At 43.0% G+C, this 18553-nt stretch overlaps 2 protein-coding genes and 3 non-coding genes across 7 annotated transcripts; 2 read left to right on the top strand and 3 right to left on the bottom strand.

Annotated features, from left to right (window-relative positions):
- Positions 1 to 2038: 2038 nt before the first annotated feature.
- trnae-cuc lies at positions 2039 to 2110 on the top strand. Its single transcript has one exon. It is a non-coding gene; the product is annotated as a tRNA-Glu (tRNA).
- A 425-nt stretch (positions 2111 to 2535) lies between these two features.
- On the bottom strand, positions 2536 to 2624 carry trnay-gua. The gene is given in 2 exon segments: positions 2536 to 2571; positions 2588 to 2624. It is a non-coding gene; the product is annotated as a tRNA-Tyr (tRNA).
- Positions 2625 to 2693: 69 nt separating this feature from the next.
- LOC114830696 (zinc finger protein 16-like) lies at positions 2694 to 14247 on the top strand. 2 transcript variants are annotated; one of them, XM_010888481.5, is made up of 5 exons: positions 2694 to 3057; positions 3188 to 3354; positions 4340 to 4457; positions 4839 to 4954; positions 12746 to 14247. In XM_010888481.5, exons 1-5 carry the CDS (start codon positions 2793 to 2795, stop codon positions 13415 to 13417), a joined length of 1338 nt encoding a protein of 445 aa, XP_010886783.5. In that variant the 5' UTR covers positions 2694 to 2792; the 3' UTR covers positions 13418 to 14247. The 2 variants fall into 2 exon arrangements, with proteins under 2 accessions (XP_010886783.5, XP_028974318.2); XM_029118485.2 differs by lacking the exons at positions 2694 to 3057; positions 3188 to 3354; positions 4340 to 4457; positions 4839 to 4954 and adding exons at positions 10442 to 10884; positions 11090 to 11256; positions 12143 to 12260 and having other exon boundaries at positions 12630 to 14247.
- Positions 10370 to 10458, bottom strand: trnay-gua. Its single transcript is given in 2 exon segments — positions 10370 to 10405; positions 10422 to 10458. It is a non-coding gene; the product is annotated as a tRNA-Tyr (tRNA).
- An 862-nt stretch (positions 14248 to 15109) lies between the features above and the next one.
- LOC105021049 (ladderlectin) lies at positions 15110 to 18486 on the bottom strand. 2 transcript variants are annotated; one of them, XM_029118487.2, is made up of 9 exons: positions 18382 to 18486; positions 18120 to 18198; positions 17963 to 18013; positions 17792 to 17845; positions 17524 to 17553; positions 17257 to 17345; positions 16950 to 17075; positions 16433 to 16532; positions 15110 to 16313 (listed from the first exon to the last, which is right to left on the bottom strand). In XM_029118487.2, the coding sequence occupies exons 2-9, from the start codon at positions 18175 to 18177 to the stop codon at positions 16240 to 16242; spliced, it is 582 nt and encodes a 193-aa protein (XP_028974320.2). In that variant the 5' UTR covers positions 18178 to 18198; positions 18382 to 18486; the 3' UTR covers positions 15110 to 16239. The 2 variants fall into 2 exon arrangements, with proteins under 2 accessions (XP_028974320.2, XP_028974319.2); XM_029118486.2 differs by having other exon boundaries at positions 17257 to 17360.
- Positions 18487 to 18553: the final 67 nt, after the last annotated feature.

An 18553-nucleotide genomic window follows, 5' to 3' on the forward strand; every position in this document is an offset into this window, starting at 1 on the left:
ACCCGCCAGCCACCCCAGCGGCGGCAGTAGGGGGAGGCACAGACTCATGGAGTCAGAGACCACCGACCCCAGTCAGAGACTGAGAGCAGGAAGACCGCTCACTAAACCTACATGGGCATGCAACAGCCATCTGCAATGAAGGCTCACTCACTGATAAATAAGGTGCACACATAGCTTTATTTACCAATACAGAGGAGCTCCCCACCAAACGCAAACAGGGTGAGGAAGCATCCAAGGGAGAGTCAGGTACAGCGCCTCTTGAACAGAGGGACCTTCTGGCCTCCCTTGTTCTGCCGGCAGGAAGGAGGAAGGGACAGCCTCGGGGGGCGAGGCCGTCCCCCCTTACGCTGCACCGGTCGAGCCCCATCCGGCTCCATTGCGCCTGTAGACCTGGCACGGCGATGTTGAGGATGGCGACTCAGCCGACTCCCAGGTCTCTGTGAACCCGAAGCCTCAGGGGGGGCAGTGGACGCCGAAGAGGAAGCAGGAACCTGCAGAAGGGGACCCAGCTGGATACACTCCTCCCTCTCCTTTTGGCGCACCAGGGCCTCAGTGGGTGTGGTGCCAAAGAGTGTGTCATCCTGCAACGGAGCGTTGAGGAAAGGCATCTTCTCCGGCTCCTTCAGAGCGGTGAGCGCCAGCCACAGGTGCCTGACCTGCACCACTGCACCACGTGGCCATCACCCGGCCGACCGAGAGAGCGTTAGCCTGGGTGAGCTTGAGGATGGCCGCCGAAGCCCTTGCCACCTCACTCACCTCTGCCGGAGACAGCGAGGTGCAGCCCTCCGTCATCCTGGCCACAGCCGCCGCCAGGAGGCCCACGTTGTTGCAGGCCGCCAAGGACTGCACTGACAGGGCGTACTGCTTTTCTGCCAGGCTGGCATAGACATGGTCCTTCACAGACGGCAGGGCCGGGCGTTTGTTACTCCAGGTGCTCAGGCCCGGGACCAAGGAAGTAGCCAGGGTGGCCTCCAGGGGCGGAATGCCCTTGCTCAGCGTCTCCAGCCTTCCCTCCACCGTGGTGAAGGGGAGATGAGATTTAACCGTGCCTCGGGTCATGAAGGGGGCCCCCAACGCTTCCTCTGCATACTTGCGCAGAGAAGGGACCTCCGGCACCACAGTCGGCGTCGGGGGGGGCACCTGGGTCCAGCAGGCAGCCTCCTAAAGATCATCCCCCTCCTCCGGCACAGGCATCAGAATGCGCAGGCGCCAGGCAGCAGCGGAGATGGCCGCAAAGAAGTCCTCCTTTACCTCCAGGGGGTCGACGCTCCTGTCCTTCGGGGGAGCGACCTCCTCCTCATCCTCCAAAGAGGAAGAGTCTGAACAACTCCGCACCCGCTCAGCCGAGAGGGGGAGAACAGTTCTGGAGGTGGACGGAGCTGTAGCCGGGCCGTTCACCTCATCCTCTGACCCGGACTCCTCCTGAAAGGAGTCCTCCTCGGAGAGGAGAGAGAGGACATCAGTGAGAGGGACCTCCTCAGCAAAGTATGCCAGCCTGTCCATCCTCACCTGTAAAGGGAGGATGGCGCATGCGATGCACACAGGCTCCTCTTAGGTGCCTTCGCGAGCATGCAGCGGATCTCGCTACCAATTCCTTAGGTTCTCCTCATTCCCGTCTGCACATCTCGGCGTCTCCTTAACAACACGTCCCCGCTCAGGGTGCAACGTTCACGTATGCAAATGCCGGGCTCGTAGTGGTTCTTTTTTGCAGACTCAGGCGGTGTCTTAGCCTGTTAAGTCACTTGAGAATAGTTATAGGTATAACTACTCTCCCCTCTCTACCCGCCACCTCTAATGGACATAAGCGGTTTGGCTAGCGGTCTTATTCCGCTGCCTGCCAGTCCTGAGCGTGTTCGCTCTCAGAGTTCTGCCCGGCACGACTGTGTTTACATTCACTAGCCGTCAGTGAAACGTCCGCGTATGCTAATGCCGGGCTCCTCTCCTACTCAGGTTCTATGAGTGAGAACGTTGTTGTGCAGCGGAAGATGAAGTACGGCAGCGTTTTCAAGTTGGAAACCTGCGTTGACGGCAGTAACCCTCCCTGGTGGTCTAGTGGTTAGGATTCGGCGCTCTCACCGCCGCGGCCCGGGTTCGATTCCCGGTCAGGGAAATACTGTTTTTCAAATTGGAAGAGTTGTTGCAAAGTAATAGCGATTGTGAAAAGAACTGGTCAAATTCACACGTGATGTTAAAAATCATGCTGCCAGTCAAATTACTTTTTAAGAGATCCTGGAGTACTCACTAAGCACATTCATGTTCTTCAACTACTTATTTGATTCAACACAATTTAGTTAAAATTACGTTTCGATGTGCGTCTTAAATGAATAGACTACATTACGCATTTCTTCTTAATTGTGATTAAACAAAAACGATCTTGGTGTTTATACATTTATCCTTCATTAACTAAAATAAGAAACAATTTGTTGCTAACATGTTTATTTAACATGTCTCCCCAGAAATGTGCATATGATATCAAAACGAATACAAACATGCCCAATTGTATTGTCCCGGATCTAAGGAAGAGGCAAAAATTCCTCCTTCGAGCCGGATTTGAACCAGCGACCTAAGGATTACAGTACATGAAACTCTACAGTCCTCCGCTCTACCAACTGAGCTATCGAAGGGGCGTGGACAACTTACGGAATCATATGTATATATGGTGAAATGATAGTTGACAATAGACTTTTTTTTTTTTTTTTGTTTCAACCGGATGTTGATCAGCATACAGATTCACCATCGTCGGTAGTGAGTAGAGATTTCCGTGTTGTTTGGCGCTTGTAAGAACTGTTGCGATGTCTGATAACGGGTCTTTTCATGTACAACTTACTTGTATTATGGAGACGCTGACCACATCTGCCATTGCAGAGATAACAAAGCTAGTCGATTACAGTTCCGCCCTCCTATTCTCGGAGATATCCCGCCAACGGGGAGAGAACGAGGCGCTTCGGAAAGCATTGCAATGTATGGAAATCGAGCTCCGGACCGAAAGACCAAAGGCAAACGAGGACGGCAAATCTGTTGATCTATCTTCAGAAGTTCAGCTATGCGACGAGACCCGTAAGTCAACGTTTAATACTTTAACACTCTGTTCTACCATGTCATGACTATGAAGGCTAACCCTTTATGTAAAAAAGCTATCTAATAAGTAGACCAATAAATCACCCTTTCATTGGTGTGTGTGTTACAGGGTTAGAATATGCAGCGACCGTTGCGTGTGCAGAGAATCACGACGTGGTGAGTTGCCAGTTGTTTCCGGATGAGCAGTTGGATGTCAGTGATATTCATTACGGAGGGGATACTCGCATGGAAACTGGAGAAACCAATGCACCGGAGGTCTTCAAAGTGAAGAAGGAGGTTGGTTGACATGGTTATGTTTGTTCTTGTCCCTCCACTAGTCTAAAAGCATCTGTAGGCCTTCCCGAGTACCTAAGTCAAAGATTCATCTCTGCCTGAGCTTACCAGTTGACCCTCTACGAGGGTCGGTCTGTAGTAGTTACCACTAGTAGTCCGCTCTGCAAAATACATTTTGTACCGGAGAAGCTGGTTTTGCTTGATGGCATTTGTTTCAATTGAGAACGAGAAAATCCAGACTGGAGTGTAATTACAGGGCTGAATTATCCGTTGCAGGGATGTCATCAGGAATCCTGGGGCCCTTTGAAAAGACGAATGGCTAGGTCCCCCCACTTAAAGATGACATTGACATGAATTCAATCAGGGGGCCCTACCACGCAATGGGCCCCGTGAATCATATCCACCTTTCCCCGCATTGGCTACGGCCCTGCTCCGTTGTGAAATGGACGCTACACATTTTATAAAACTTTGCATCATGTTCCAAGCCCATGGTCGCCTAGCATCCATAATAAATGCGGTCTCTGACGAGAGACAGGCACCGTCCAGTTAATTTGTCCAAACAGCATCTGACCGAGATAGCCTGGATAGGACGCAAATGAGGTTATATGAAACAGCCACAAAATGAAGGATACATTGAACAGGTCAGGTCAACCAAACACTTTGACCAACTGTGCGCAGGTTCATTTTATATGTCAACACCTGGCTTGATTATGACACACAAATCAAAATGTGAACCAACTCTATGAACTTGGGGAGCTTATGAAACATGCATAAAACATTCATGGTTTTTCTTTACTTGAAATGCACATCATACGTTTTTTCTAGATCATATTAGAAACCCTCAGGTGTCAGTAGGAAAAGGAAACTCCTACAGAAGTTAACATGAATATACAAAGTTCCTCCTTGAGTCAGTGAGATTCAGTCACCCGTGTTTTTCAATCTATTCTCATTTGAGTGTTTCCGTTAATCCTCCTATTTGTTTCTGCAGTGTCCTGAGGTAAAACAGATAATTTTCCACCCAGACGCTCAAGGTAATGTCCAACCATGGAAGAACGAAGAGGCTAGCCAACCGGAGGAAGGAGGGCATCTAAGTGGAGAAGTCAATGGTAGTTATATTTGACTGTTAACACTGTGATCCTGTTGGCAAAGTGTACTGATGATGTCTAGTTATCAGAATTTGTCTTATGGAATGCAGCGATAGCCTTTTCCGGAAATTAGTTTGAGTGCCAAAGACGTGATTCGGATTGGTTGGTAGATACAGCATAGTAAACTATTAGAAATGCACAGTATTTATTCAAATGAAGGTCGAAGTTGATGCAGTATTCCATTTGAATTATAGCGTATGTAAATTACACCAAATGAGAACTGACTTGAATGTTAAAACTCATGTTCTTGGGATACTTTCCTGTCCGTGTCCGACCAAGGCTAAAAAAAAAAAGAAAAAAGATAAACGTCACTTGACGCTAGCTTCTTGACTCTCTCTGCAGGCGTCTTGCCTCCAAGTTATAAGCACCAGACCCCGGAAGAGCACCAGTCGGAGGCGCACCACAGCTCCACAGCAGAACCCCAGGAAGACGAGACCAACGGGGAGCCGGGGATTTGGGTCAAGTCCGGTCCGGCGAGCGAAACGGTCCGCTTAACCCCCGCCGCCGCGGATAACCAGGCGGTGGAACACCTTCCAGGCAGGGACAAGATCACCTGCTCGTACTGCAACAAACACTTTAACTACCGCAGCCAGCTGATCATACACGAGAGGGTCCACACGAGGGAGAGGCCGTTCGTCTGTAAACAGTGCGGCAAGGGCTTCTCCCAGATCAACAGCCTCACGAAACACCAGCTGTCTAACAAGGCCTGTGAGGGGCAGCACAAGTGCAAGGAGTGCGGTAAGGTGTTCCGCCACGCCCAGAGTTTGACGAATCATGGGGCGTCCGCGCACAGCTTCGGCAAGCGGTTGGCCTGCCAGACGCGCGGCAAGACGTTACACACGAAGAACGCCCTGCTGGCACACACCAGCACCCACGAACGGACATTCAGATGTGAGATATGCGGGAAGTCTTTCGGTAAGAAGCAGATTCTCAAGAGCCACCAGTTCACTCACACAGGGGAGAGGCCGTTTGTCTGCAACTACTGCGGGAAGAGCTTTGCCTTCCTCTGTAACCTTAAAACTCACGAGAGGGTTCACACGGGAGAGAAGCCCTTTGGCTGTGAGCGGTGTGGCAGGCGTTTCACTCAGAAACACGTCCTGGAGAAACACTTGTGTAAAGCCTGAGAAGCCAGTGACGGACAGGGAAACTGCAGCAAACAACCATCTGTGCTTCCTTTTTCTAACCACAGAATTTTCCATGGGCATGACATTCCAATCTCTCTATACTGTCTAGAATGTTGTGGTGTGGTTGCCAGTCTGTTTAGCTGTTATTCACCTCATATGTTATCTACCATTAGCAGCGCTGTTACACAAAGTAAAATCCTTGGTATGTGTACAGTCAATTGAAAAATGAAGTGCACCCCTGGAAAAATTGTCAAATATCCATGTGTCCAAATATTATTAATAGAAAGAAAAAAATTCCAAGGTGTGTACTTTTTCACACGACTGTAGATATACCTAGAGAATTGAGAAGTGAGTCTGGTGGTGGTTGTTCTCTGTGCCATGTGCCAAAGAAATTGGACTTTCTTCAAACTCAACATTTATTCACTCCCAGCAGTAGAAGGAGAGCCGATAATATGGCTTCAGCTTTTAGAAGGTGTCCTCTCATCCAGAAATTCTAGTTTCTGTTTTTTCTTTAACGTCAGACTAGCATAGAATGTTAGCTCATTGGACTGGTGCCCAGGCAAACATGGGGGAAATTCTTAACGTTAAACCAAGGTTTTTGGATCGCTCTTGGTGAGGAGACCAAATGTCATTTTATATATGTGACACAGATTGACCTCAACATACTTTTATAACTTTTTAGTTGACATTACTAAAAGGTTGATTACTCCGTCTTTTGATTTTCTTGCTCTGGACCTTTTTAATTTAGTTCATTGATAAATGTATTTGCTATAGCCTTGTTTTCCAAAAAAGTTTGGACGCTGTGTAAAATTTAAATAAAAACAGAATGCAATGATGTGCAAATTACTTAAATCCTATATTCAATAGAAAATAGTACAAAGACAACATATCAAATGTTAGAACTGAGACATTTTATTGTTTCTTGAAAAATGATGCCCGCTTTGAATTTGATGCCATCAGCATGCTTCAAAAAAGTTGGGGCTGGAAAAGTTGTGTAATGCAAAAATATTCAGCTATGTGGAATATCACACAACTAATTAGGTCAATTGGCAACAGGTGAGTTACATGATTGGGTATTAAAAGATTATTCCTGAGAGGATGGGTCTATCGGAAGGACTGTGGTCTGACATCAAAATTGGAAATTAATTTTGGGAATCATGGACACCACATCCTCCAGGTTAAAATGGAGAGGGACCATCCAGCTTGTTATCAGCGCCCAGTTCAAAAGCCAGGATCCGTGTAGGTATGTGGGTGCATTAGTGCACATGGCATGGGTGACTTGCACATCTGTGAAGACACGATTAATGCTAAACAATATATACAGGTTTGGGAGCAACTTATGCTGTTATCCAGATGTCTTCTTCAGCAAGACAATGCCAAACCACATTCTGCACGTATTTCAACAGCATGGCTCTGTAGTAAAAGAGTATTGGTGCTAAACTGGCCTGCCTGCAGTCCAGACCTGTCACCCATTGAAAACATTTGGTGCGTTATGAAATGAAAAATACCCCTAACTGTTGAGCAGCTGAAATCCTATTTCAAGCAAGAATGGGAATACATTTCACTTTCAAAACTACAGGAGTTGGACTCCTCAGTTCAAACGCTTAGAGTATTGTTAAAAAAGATGAACACAGTGGTAAATATGCCCCTGTCAACCTTTTTGCAACATGTTGCTGACATCAAATTTAAAATGGGAATGTATTTTTGCAAAGACAATAACATTTCTCAGTCTCAACATTTGATTTGATGTCTTTGTACTATTTTCAATGAAATATAGGGATAAATGATTTGCACATCATTGCATTCTGTTTTTATTTGCATTTTATGCAGCGTTCAAAATTTTTCTGGTAACAGAGTTGTACTTGATCTCCTTTTAACTAAGAAATGTTGACAAAGCATATATCTTTGGTTGTATATAATAATAAAATATTTTTTTTGTAATGTTGGTGGATTGGGCTGGATTATGCCTTAAATTAAGCTTTAGCCAAACCTATGTTACTAAATTGAAAATTGGCTAATTTAGAAAAAAAATTATAAGACTGAAAGCACTCAAGGTTACTGCCAATAATAATAGCTACAGTACTACAGTACAGTAGGCTAACCACAGTAGCAGAAGAGTAAAGTACTGTACTGGTGAAAACTCACAGACATGACCTAATCAGAACAGAAATCTGAATTATCTTTAACTGGAGTAAAAAAAAACATATAGTATTCAGAAGTACTATAGCTACTGGTAATTGCTGAGGTAAACTTGACAGGTCTTGAATAACATGTGGTTACTTTTTAAAGCAACATTTCTGAAGGAGCTTGGCAATTTCAATGGGGTAATTATGTGACCAGAATTCAACTTCAAAAGCCCAGTGAGGCCAGACACTTGCACAACATTGACACTGCCCAGAAAGATAAATAAGATATAAAAGTACCTCATAAAAATATTTATCCCCTTGGCTCTTCCTGGTTTTTCCTTTTTTCTTCTTGTCAAAATAAACAAATGAAGTAAAAAAATATAAAAATTCAAAGAAACTGATATAGTACTTAAAGTACAAAGAGGAAATTACATTTGAAACTGAATAACATTTGGCTCTTAAGCAAGTAATTATTTAAAACGACTAAAAACATTTAAAACAGTGAAAAGTGTCAAGCCAACTGCTTTCACTTCTTTTGAAAGTTTAAAATGATGTTACTCATACCAACTTTCCCTCTGATATTTGTACTACTACTTATTTAGGTCATAATCTAAGTCAATATATGGTATATATTTAATAGATATTGAAAAACGTTGTGCATTTATTAGAAAAATATCTTCATTAACTGATTTATGTGTGGCTGACGTGTGTGACAGACAATACATAATCTTGACTAACAGCGATAATTTTTCACACAGATGAATGGGTAGCCTGCCCCACATGCAGCGTTTCGCCAGCCTTGGCCCACTACGAAAGGAAAACACAAAAAGTAGTAATTAGATCTGCCATCATTTAACCAGTCCTTCAGTTCTGGAACCTGGCTCTGTCATTACTCTTCAGGTAACCTCTGAAGGTTCATGTCTTACCCGTGGACTGCAAGTACATGCAGGAGCAGCTGGCTGGAGAGCTCTGGGTGTCCCAGTTGGTATAGTACATTCCTGAACGGTCGATCCACAGCCAAGATCCCTGAGATATAAGAAACAGTAACAGGACTTAGCTACACTACTGACCCATACCACTTACAGATATGATAACATACAACACTGCATGAAGACAATATAAGGACAGAAGCTATGTATACATAGGGCCCAGAACTTTTTCTGGCCATGTGATCTGTAGAGAAAACGATCGGACCCCTCAGGACAACAAAGCATAACTATCGGACCCCTCAGGACAACACAGCATCAGAAGTATCTCTGGTATTGGGTGCGCTGTGATGCACTCCGTGTTCATTGTGACTGTTTCTCTCACCTGCAGGTAGAATCCACCGATCCAGGCAGATGCTCTGTTGGCTGTTCTTGTTATCTGTTGCAGGTAACGGTACTCAGAGGAGGAGCCAGTGGAGGCAAGACTGGCTCCAAGTTCATTACAGTGTTTCTGCCCAAGGCGACCTAAGGATAACAACAATTCCAACTCTACAGTCCTCCGCTCTACCAACTGAGCTATCGAAGGCGACCACAAACTTCCACTTAACTGCTCATCTTCCAAATAACTCCTGGTTGTGTGCATAAGGTTTAATATTTGTGACATTAGAATGTAATTGTTGTGGTGATTCGTTAATAAGGATCATGGAATTCACATCCTATTATGTGTGACTATAACCCCTTATGAGAACCTACAATCAATTTAGTCCTCTTTGTGGAAATATTTTTAGGTGGCCCCTGCGAACCGCAATTCGAGGGCATTTCTGGTAGCATGAACCAATCACATCACCGCCCACAACCAAACCTTTATCAATAATTAATCGGTATTGGTCAACGGGTATAGCCTAAGTGCTGGGATTACAAAAGCAGTCTGTCATCTTGGTCTTTATTTTCCAGTGAAGTGTAATTTTTTAAACTTTGTTTTTCCCGGGCTGGTAAAAGGTAGCTTTAACTTCAACTTAAATTTGACATGTTAAGTAAACATGCTTCTCATATCAGGTCAGTTTATTGCACCATGGCGATGTCTCTGTGGTTCGTCGTTTTCGCAGCATTTTAAAGGTTATACAAAGTAATTGTGTTGTGCAGTACCGTTCTGTGCGTATTATTAAGTGTATTGTTACATATATAATTCAGTCCCTGAGTTTTGAAATGTGACCCTCTTAATGGGTGAACAAGAGATTCAATTTAGTGTTAGCAGATCGGGGATGGTTAAACCTGCTTTCGTGCATGCTGTTAGGCCAATTTGGTGTAATTGATGCAGAGAATCTGCAACTCAACCACCCAGGAGTGATGTTAAAAATCATGCTGCCAGTCAAATTACTTTTTAAGAGATCCTGGAGTACTCACTTAGCACATTCATGTTCTTCAACTACTTATTTGATTCAACACAATTTAGTTAAAATTACGTTTCGATGTGCGTCTTAAATGAATAGACTACATTACGCATTTCTTCTTAATTGTGATTAAACAAAAACGATCTTGGTGTTTATACATTTATCCTTCATTAACTAAAATAAGAAACAGTTTGTTGCAAACATGTTTATTTAACATGTCTCCCCAGAAATATTCATATGATATCAAAACTACTACAAACATTCCCAACTGTATTGTCCCGGATCTAAGGAAGAGGCAAAAATTCCTCCTTCGAGCCGGATTTGAACCAGCGACCTAAGGATTACAGTACTTGACACTCTACAGTCCTCCGCTCTACCAACTGAGCTATCGAAGGGGCGTGGACAACATATGGAATCATATGTATATATGGTGAAATGATAGTTGACAATAGACTTTTTTTTTGTTTCAACCGGATGTTGATCAGCATACAGATTCACCATCGTCGGTAGTGAGTAGAGATTTCCGTGTTGTTTGGCGCTTGTAAGAACTGTTGCGATGTCTGATAACGGGTCTTTTCATGTACAACTTACTTGTATTATGGAGACGCTGACCACATCTGCCATTGCAGAGATAACAAAGCTAGTCGATTACAGTTCCGCCCTCCTATTCTCGGAGATATCCCGCCAACGGGGAGAGAACGAGGCGCTTCGGAAAGCATTGCAATGTATGGAAATCGAGCTCCGGACCGAAAGACCAAAGGCAAACGAGGACGGCAAATCTGTTGATCTATCTTCAGAAGTTCAGCTATGCGACGAGACCCGTAAGTCAACGTTTAATACTTTAACATTCTGTTCTACAATGTCATGACTATGAAGGCTAACCCTTTATGTAAAAAAGCTAGACCAATAAACCACCCTTTCATTGGTGTGTGTGTGTGTGTGTGTGTGTGTGTGTGTGTGTGTGTGTGTGTGTGTGTGTGTGTGTGTGTGTGTGTGTGTGTGTGTGTGTGTGTGTGTGTGTTACAGGGTTAGAATATGCAGAGACCGTTGCGTGTGCAGAGAATCACGACGTGGTGAGTTGCCAGTTGTTTCAGGATGAGCAGTTGGATGTCAGTGATATTCATTACGGAGGGGATACTCGCATGGAAACTGGAGAAACCAATGCACCGGAGGTCTTCAAAGTGAAGAAGGAGGTTGGTTGACATGGTTATGTTTGTTCTTGTCCCTCCACTAGTCTAAAAGCATCTGTAGGCCTTCCCGAGTACCTAAGTCAAAGATTCATCTCTGCCTGAGCTTACCAGTTGACCCTCTACGAGGGTCGGTCTGTAGTAGTTACCACTAGTAGTCCGCTCTGCAAAATACATTTTGTACCAGAGATGCTGGTTTTGCTTGATGGCATTTGTTTCAATTGAGAACGAGAAAATCCAGACTGGAGTGTAATTGCAGGGCTCCTTAAAAGCTGAATTATCCGTTGTGAAATGGGCGCTACACAATTTTATAAAACTTTGCATCATGTTCCAAGCCCATGATCGCCTAGCATCCATAATAAATGCGGCCTCTGATGAGAGACAGGCACTGTCCCATTAATTTGTCCAAACAGCATCTGACCGAGATAGCCTGGATAGGACGCAAATGAGGTAATATGAAATAGCCACAAAATGATGGATACATTGAACAGGTCAGGTCAACCAAACACTTTGACCAACTGTGCGCAGGTTCATTTTATATGTCAACACCTGACTTGATTATGACACACAAATCAAAATGTGAACCAACTCTATGATCTTGGGGAGCTTATGAAACATGCATAAAACATTCATGGACATTCAGATTACTGTTGCTTGCTAATTTGACCTAGAGATTTAAATTGTGTTCTTGTTTTTCTTTACTTGAAATGCACATCATACGTTTTTTCTAGATCATATTAGAAACCCTCAGGTGTCAGTAGGAAAAGAACTTCAACAGAAGTTTACATAAATATACAAAGTTCCTCCTTGAGTCAGTGAGATTCAGTCACCCGTGTTTTTCAGTCTATCCCCATTTGAGTGTTTCCGTTTATCCTCCTATTTGTTTCTGCAGTGTCCTGAGGTAAAACAGATAATTTTCTACCCAGACGCTCAAGGTAATGTCCAACCATGGAAGAACGAAGAGGCTAGCCAACCGGAGGAAGGAGGGCATCTAAGTGGAGAAGTCAATGGTAGTTATAGTTGACTGTTAACACTGTGATCCTGTTGGCAAAGTGTACTGATGATGTCTAGTTTGTCTTATTGAAAGCAGCGATAGCCTTTTCTGGAAATTAGTTTGAGTGCCAAAGACGTGATTCGGATTGGTTGGTAGATACAGCATAGTAAACTATTAGAAATGCACAGTATTTATTCAAATGAAGGTCGAAGTTGATGCAATATTCCATTTGAATTATAGCGTATGTAAATTACACCAAATGAGAACTGACTTGAATGTTAAAACTCATGTTCTTGGGATACTTTCCTGTCCGTGTCCGACCAAGGTCTTAAAAAAAAGAAAAGATAAACGTCACTTGACGGTAGCTTCTTGACTCTCTCTGCAGGTGTCTTGCCTCCAAGTTATAAGCACCAGACCCCGGAAGAGCACCAGTCGGAGGCGCACCACAGCTCCACAGCAGAACCCCAGGAAGACGAGACCAACGGGGAGCCGGGTATTTGGGTCAAGTCCGAGTCAGGTCCGGCGAGCGAAACGGTCCGCTTAACCCCCGCCGCCGCGGATAACCAGGCGGTGGAACACCTTCCAGGCAGGGACAAGATCACCTGCTCGTACTGCAACAAACACTTTAACTACCGCAGCCAGCTGATCATACACGAGAGGGTCCACACGAGGGAGAGGCCGTTCGTCTGTAAACAGTGCGGCAAGGGCTTCTCCCAGATCAACAACCTCACGAAACACCAGCTGTCTCACAAGGCCGGTGAGGGGCAGCACAAGTGCAAGGAGTGCGGTAAGGTGTTCCGCCACGCCCAGAGCTTGAGGAATCATGGGGCGTCCGTGCACGGCTTTTTCAAGCGGTTGGCCTGCCAGACGTGCGGCAAGACGTTACACACGAAGAACGCCCTGCTGGCACACACCAGCACCCACGAACGGACATTCAGATGTGAGATATGCGGGAAGTCTTTCGGTACGAAGCAGATTCTCAAGAGCCACCAGTTCACTCACACAGGGGAGAGGCCGTTTGTCTGCAACTACTGCGGGAAGAGCTTTGCCTTCCTCTGTAACCTTAAAACTCACGAGAGAGTTCACACGGGAGAGAAGCCCTTTGGCTGTGAGCGGTGTGGCAGGCGTTTCACTCAGAAACACGTCCTGGAGAAACACTTGTGTAAAGCCTGAGAAGCCAGTGACAGACAGGGAAACTGCAGCAAACAACCATCTGTGCTTCCTTTTTCTGACCACAGAATTTTCCATGGGCATGACATTCCAATCTCTCTATACTGTCTAGAATGTTGTGGTGTGGTTGCCAGTCTGTTTAGCTGTGATTTACCTCATATGTTATCTACCATTAGCAGCGCTGTTACACAAAGTAAAATCCTTGGTATGTGTACAGTCAATTGAAAAATGAAGTGCACCCCTGGAAAAATTGTCAAATATCCATGTGTCCAAATATTATTCATAGAAAGAAAAAAACTCCAAGGTGTGTACATTTTCACATGACTGTAGATATACCTAGAGAATATAAGTGAGTATGGTGGTGGTTGTACTCTGTGCCATGTGCCAAAGAAATTGGACTTTATTCAAACTCAACATTTATTCACTCCCAGCAGTAGAAGGAGAGCCGATAATATGGCTTCAGCTTTAAGGTGTCCTCTCATCTGTAAATTCTAGTTTCTGTTTTTTCTTTAACGTCAGACTAGCATAGAATGTTAGCTCATTGGACTGGTGCCCAGGCAAACATGGGGGAGATTCTTAACGTTAAACCAAGGTTTTTGGATTGCTTTTGGTGAGGAGACCAAAGTAATTTTATACATGTGACACAGATTGACCTCAACATACTTTTCTAAATTTTTTGTTGACATTTCTAACAGGTTGATTACTCCCTCTTTTGGTTCTCTTGCTCTGGACCTTTTTTATTTAGTACATTGATACATTGATTTATTTGCTATAGCCCTGTTTTCCAATAAAGTTTGGACGCTGTGTAAAATGTAAATAAAAACAGAATGCAATGATGTGCAAATTACTTAAACCCTATATTCAATAGAAAATAGTACAAAGACAACATATCAAATGTTAGAACTGAGACATTTTATTGTTTCTTGAAAAATTATGCCTGCTTTGAATTTGATGCCATCAGCATGCTTCAAAAAAGTTGGGGCTGGAAAAGTTGTGTAATGCAAAAATATTCAGCTATGTGGAATATCACACAACTAATTAGGTCAATTGGCAACAGGTGAGTTACATGATTGGGTATTAAAAGATTATTCCTGAGAGGATGGGTCTATCGGAAGGACTGTGGTCTGACATCAAAATTGGAAATTATTTTTGGGAATCATGGACACCACATCCTCCAGGTTAAAATGGAGAGGGACCATCCAGCTTGTTATCAGCGCCCAGTTCAAAAGCCAGGATCCGTGTAGGTATGTGGGTGCATTAGTGCACATGGCATGGGTGACTTGTGCATCAGTGCGTATTACAACAGCATGGCTCTGTAGTAAAAGAGTCTTGGGGCTAAACTGGCCTGCCTGCAGTCCAGACCTGTCACCCATTGAAAACATTTGGTGTGTTATGAAATGAAAAATACGACAACAAATACCCCTAACTGTAGAGCAGCTGAAATTCTACTTTAAGCAAGAATGGGAATACATTTCACTTTCAAAACTACAGGAGTTGGTCTCCTCAGTTCAAATGCTTATTGTTAAAAGAAAAGGTGAACACAGTGGTAAACATGCCCGTCAACCTTTTTGCAACATATTGCTGACATCAAATTTAAAATGGGCATGTACTTTTGCAAAGACAATAACATTTCTCAGTCTCAACATTTGATTTGATGTCTTTGTACTATTTTCAATTAAATACCGGGATAAATGATTTGCACATCATTGCATTCTGTTTTTATTTGCATTTTATGCAGCATTCCAAATTTTTCTGGAAACAGAGTTGTACTTGATCTCCTTTTAACTAAGAAATGTTGACAAAGCATATATCTTTGGTTGTATATAATAATAAAACATTTATTTGTAATGTTGGTGGATTGGGCTGGATTACCCCTTAAATTAAGCTTCAGCCAAACCTATGTTACTAAATTGGAAAATTGCTAGATTAGAAAAACCAAAAGTACATTGCTGTAGTTTGAAAAGTTAACATCAATGATTGCAACATTTCTAAATAGAAAAATTGCTAATTTTGAAAAAAGATTATAAGACTGAAAGCACTCAAGGTTACTGCCAATAATAATAGCTACAGTACTACAGTACAGTAGGCTAACCACAGTTGCAGAAGAGTGAAGTACAGTACTGGTGAAAACTCACAGACATTACTTAATCAGAACATAAATCTGAATTATCTTTAACTGGAGAATTTTTTTTTTTATAGTTATCAAAAGTACTATAGCTACTAGTAATTGCTGAGGTAAACTTGACAGGTCTTGAACAACATGAGGGTGTGGTTACTTTTTAAAAGCAACATTTCTGAAGGAGCTTGGCAATTTCAATGGGGTAATCATTTGACCAGTGAGGCCAGACACTTGCACAACATTGACACTGCCCAGAAAGATAAATAAGATATAAAAGTACCTCATAAAAATATTTATCCCCCTGGTCTGTCTGGTTTTTTCTTTTTGTAAAAATAAATAAATGAAGAAAAAAAAAAAAATCTCAAAGAAACTAATATAGTACTTACAGTACAAAGAGGAAATTACATTTGAAACTGAATAACATTTGGCTCTTAAGCAAGTAATTATTTAAAATGACTAAAAACATTTAAAACAGTGAGAAGTGTCGAGCCAACTGCTTTCAATTCTTTTAAAAGTTTAAAATTATTTTACTCATACCAACTTTCCCTCTGATATTTGTAGTACTACTTATTTAGATCATAATCTAAGTCAATATATGGTATATATTTAATAAATATCGAAAAACGTTGTGCATTTATTAGAAAAATATCTTAATTAACTGAATTATGTGTGGCTGATGTGTGTGACAGACAATACATAATCTTGACTAACAGCGATAATTTTTCACACAGATGAATGGGTAGCCTGCCCCACATGCAGCGTTTCGCCAGCCTTGGCCCACTACGAAAGGAAAACACAAAAAGTAGTAATTAGATCTGCCATCATTTAACCAGTCCTTCAGTTCTGGAACCTGGCTCTGTCATTACTCTTCAGGTAACCTCTGAAGGTTCATGTCTTACCCGTGGACTGCAAGTACATGCAGGAGCAGCTGGCTGGAGAGCTCTGGGTGTGCCAGTTGGTATAGTACATTCCTGAACGGTCGATCCACAGCCAAGATCCCTGAGATATAAGAAACAGTAACAGGACTTAGCTACAGCTACACTACTGACCCATACAACTTACAGATATGATAACATACCACACTGCATGAAGACAATATAAGGACAGAAGCTATGTATTGTTGAAGTCAACACTTCTGTTCCGCTTGAACAGGGTTTCCTGTTCTCCTACTTGCACCATCAGTTTCAGCTTATGTTACAAACACCTAATATTTTGCTTCATTGCTTACAACAGCTTACAACAGTTCACTATATTATACAATCAATATATCTACAGTATGCATAGGGCCCAGAACCTTTCCTGGCCATGGGATCTATAGAGAAAACTATTGGACCCCTCAGGACAACACGGCATCAGAAATATCTCTGATATTGGCTGTGCTGTGAAGCACTCCGTGTTCATTGTGATTTCTCTCACCTGCAGGTAGAATCCACCGATCCAGGCAGATGCTCTGTTGGCTGTTCTTGTTATCTGTTGCAGGTAACGGTACTCAGAGGAGGAGCCAGTGGAGGCCAGACTGGCCCCAAATTCATTACAGTGTTTCTGAAAGAGGTGAGGGATGAGACGCGCACACACCCGAATATTGTTACGCCGGCACATGAAAAAAACTAAAGATTCCCAACAGTGACATTGTTTAGGTTTTTACACAAACAGACATTTTGACAGTGCTGAGTTTGCTGTCATATCAATACATTTTAGATTTTTTTAATTGAAAAGTCTTTACCTCAGCTTCGAACCAGCTGAGAGGAGTGTTCACAAATATATAACACTTGGACTCATAGTTGAACCATCCGTCCGGGCAGAACATGCGTACTGTTGTGAAGACAACTCATAATATAAAATATGAAAATGTATTCTAGTCATTCTTTTTTTCTTTGCCCCATCTCCTACTGTAAGCGTGTCTTTCATTGTGAATCAGGTGTTACAAGATGGAGGCAGAGGTAAAAGTGATGTTTATGAATTTAATTAATGAATCATAAAGAGTCACTACCTTGAGGTCCTGCATCCTCGATCTCTGCTTCTAAAAAGATAGCAAAATAAATAAATAGAGACAAATATCAGTGACCACAAGGAAATCACAGAGAATGAGATATAGATTCAATATAGATGTTTTACCAGGTATTACTTTATCGGTAAAGGGTAGTTCTGCACAAATGTCTCACAGAAGTCTCAAATATACTCTCTAAATTGTAAAACGTCAAGAAAGTAGCACAAAATAGACACTTGAGCTTGGTTAAAGCCTGTGTGGAAGAACTAACCTGAGTCATTCAGGTTCCCCTCTAGAGCTTGAACCTCAAACTTTACAGCCTCTTCTGTAGAAACACGAAACAGGAACATTTATTGTAAACGGGGTGTCTTTAAAGTATATGACGGCTGGGGGAAGTTTCACTCAGTATTGTATCATTAGTCTCAGAACCAGGTCTACAAACCTGGGACACCTTTCGGAGCGTCTGCTGCCACAGCCTCACTCCCCACAGGAACTTCAAACGGAAAAATGTAAGTCAGTGTTCGGTATCAGTGAATGACCACGTTTCGTATTAGTAACGTTGTTGACTGTGGACATGTGTCTGTCTGCTGTTGTCTTACCTGCTGCCGCCTTAGAGTGGGCAACACATAGTAATGCTACGATGAGCAGAACCTTCATGGCGGTGGTGACGGGAAATGCCTGGAGGAATGGGAAGAAAACACGTTGAACAGTCAAGACCACGTTATTTACCGAACCTGAGCTATTCTTGAAATGTAAGATTAATGTTCATCACCAACGTAAAGCCAGAGTAATTCAGAACTGAGACACTGAAAGAAATGTTAAGTTGTAGACACCAGGTAACAAACGCTGTAGGATCTTTACCTGTTAAATTTGTATTAGGTAAATTAGAGTTGACACAAGCAGGCCAGAAATTGACTGATGAGTGAAGATTTCCATGTTGTTTATATACCGTTCCTTGCTGCAATGTTTTTACTGATGCACATGCTATACACAGGACTGGACTTTGACACTTGACTTTGCGTCAATACCCTCA

Source organism: Esox lucius, chromosome 25 (assembly GCF_011004845.1).
Source record: "Esox lucius isolate fEsoLuc1 chromosome 25, fEsoLuc1.pri, whole genome shotgun sequence".
NCBI lineage: Eukaryota > Metazoa > Chordata > Actinopteri > Esociformes > Esocidae > Esox > Esox lucius.